This window comes from Morone saxatilis, unplaced genomic scaffold (genome assembly GCF_004916995.1).
Source record: "Morone saxatilis isolate NCDOM2014 unplaced genomic scaffold, NCSU_SB_2.0 Contig14, whole genome shotgun sequence".
In the NCBI taxonomy this organism is placed as follows: Eukaryota; Metazoa; Chordata; class Actinopteri; family Moronidae; genus Morone; species Morone saxatilis.
This window is the reverse complement of record NW_023339696.1, coordinates 7,530,212-7,531,963: the sequence shown is the minus strand read 5'-3', so window position 1 is coordinate 7,531,963 and position 1,752 is coordinate 7,530,212. Positions and strand designations below refer to the sequence as shown.

The 1,752-nt window shown below is 48.6% G+C and overlaps 1 protein-coding gene across 2 annotated transcripts in view; it reads left to right on the top strand.

Annotated features, from left to right (window-relative positions):
• Positions 1 to 1,680, top strand: part of mief1 (mitochondrial elongation factor 1) — a 3,481-nt gene extending 1,801 nt beyond the window's left edge. For both annotated transcript variants that reach the window (XM_035654526.1, XM_035654525.1), the window contains exon 5: positions 227 to 1,680. In XM_035654526.1, the coding sequence (XP_035510419.1) occupies positions 227 to 1,066 (840 nt within the window). In that variant the 3' untranslated portion in view covers positions 1,067 to 1,680. The remainder of the gene's footprint in view (positions 1 to 226) is intronic.
• The last annotated feature ends 72 nt before the right edge of the window (positions 1,681 to 1,752 follow it).

Sequence of the window (1,752 nt, the reverse complement as noted above, 5' to 3'; positions counted from 1 at the left end):
CTAGGAACAAATATTAGATTTTTCCTCTTGTTTTTCATCAGTTAATTTTATGTTTAGGTTATTTTATGAAAACTCTCCGTATAGGTTTACAGCCTGCCTTGCTGTTATCCTATGTTGCCCTTTGTACAGTGATGCAAGGTGGAAGGCTATATCAAACGTAGATAACACAGTTGTTGAATTTGCCAGCTCTATTTCGTCAGTTTTACCCCCTTCTTCCTCTTTCTAGGTGGTGACAGCGGACCACGCCCAGCTCATGGTGCCTCTTATCCTGGAGAAGAACCTGTGGTCGTCCGTCCCCGGGGAGGACACCATCATGAACGTCCCAGGTTTCTGGCTTGTCCGCAGGGAGAATTTGGAATATTTCCCGCGGAACAGCAGCTACTGGGACCGCTGCATGGTCGGAGGTTACCTCTCCCCTAAATCAGTCCTCGAGGTCTTTGACAAGCTTGTGGCTGGCTCCATCAACTGGCCAGCTATAGGGAGTGTCCTCGATTACGTCATCCGTCCTGTGGTTCCTTCAGAAACACTGACCCTTGAGGTGCAGTACGAGACGGACCGGAAGCTGTACGTGGACTTCCTGCCGTTACTTGTGATGGAGGATGGAACCTCACTGATCGCCAAACCTCATCGACTTGCCGCAGAGCGCCATGAAAACCTGTGGCGGCAGAGCTTCCGCGTGGCTGAGACGGCGCGACTCAGGGCCCTGGACCAGGAGGATGGAGGCTGCCGATGCGCTTGCCTGAAGTTGGCGAAGGCCGTGTGCAAGCTCAACCCCGCCCTCAACCGGCTTAATGCCAGCCAGCTCACCAACGCCATCTTGTTGCTGTGCGAAAAAGAAGGTGACTGGACCCAGGAAGCGCTGGCCGACCGCTTCCTTCAACTGCTACGAGCGCTAGTGGGACACCTAGAGGCCGGGAGGCTGCCATGTGCCCTTAGCCCTAAAGTTAACTTATTCTGTGAGCTGACTGATCAAGAAGTGGACGAGCTGGGGTATACTCTCTACTGCGCCCTCTCAGATCCTGAAGGGCTGCTGAGAACTGCTGTGGCACAGCCCCTCCATCCCTGACGACCTCATATATCACTTCTCAGCAACACAGCGTTCAAGTGTCCACCGCTGTTTTGTGGGCAACTGTGACCTCGAGCCTCAGAAAGGTTCTTGGGGAAAATACAAGTGCATGGAATCATCGTCTCTCCTGAAACACATGGTCTATTCATTCTTAAACGCCACTTTACAAATCAGTGAGAACATGTGATACACACAGTAGCAGTTACTGAGCTCAGATCTGTTTGAGTCTTGACATGAAAGCTGCATATGTGGTGTGATCATGCAGATACTATTTTAATCTCAGATGTAAGTGAAGGCCCATTGGATTTCATGGCTCTCACTACAGCCATTGTATTAATGAAGTTTAGCGTAGACTGGCTGTTAGTGCCTGATACATTGGAATGGAGGTTGATCAAAATGAAAGGGGAACATGTAATCTGAGACACAGTATGTACCTCTGATTATATTGCAGCTCTTTTTAACTGATCGAGAAGTTTTAGGAGGACAGACATGTCCCATGCAGTTAAATGTCGTTTACTGTTTTGAGATAGGCCCGTGCCTCTGTGTTAAGGGATAGAATGTGTTGATTGTGTGTATGACAACCCAAAAGCTAATAAATCGTTGATCAGCCTGAAGGACTCAACATTCTTGAGTGAAAGAGACACGCTAGCTGTCATTTCATCCTCCTTTTTTTTTTTTTTTTTTTT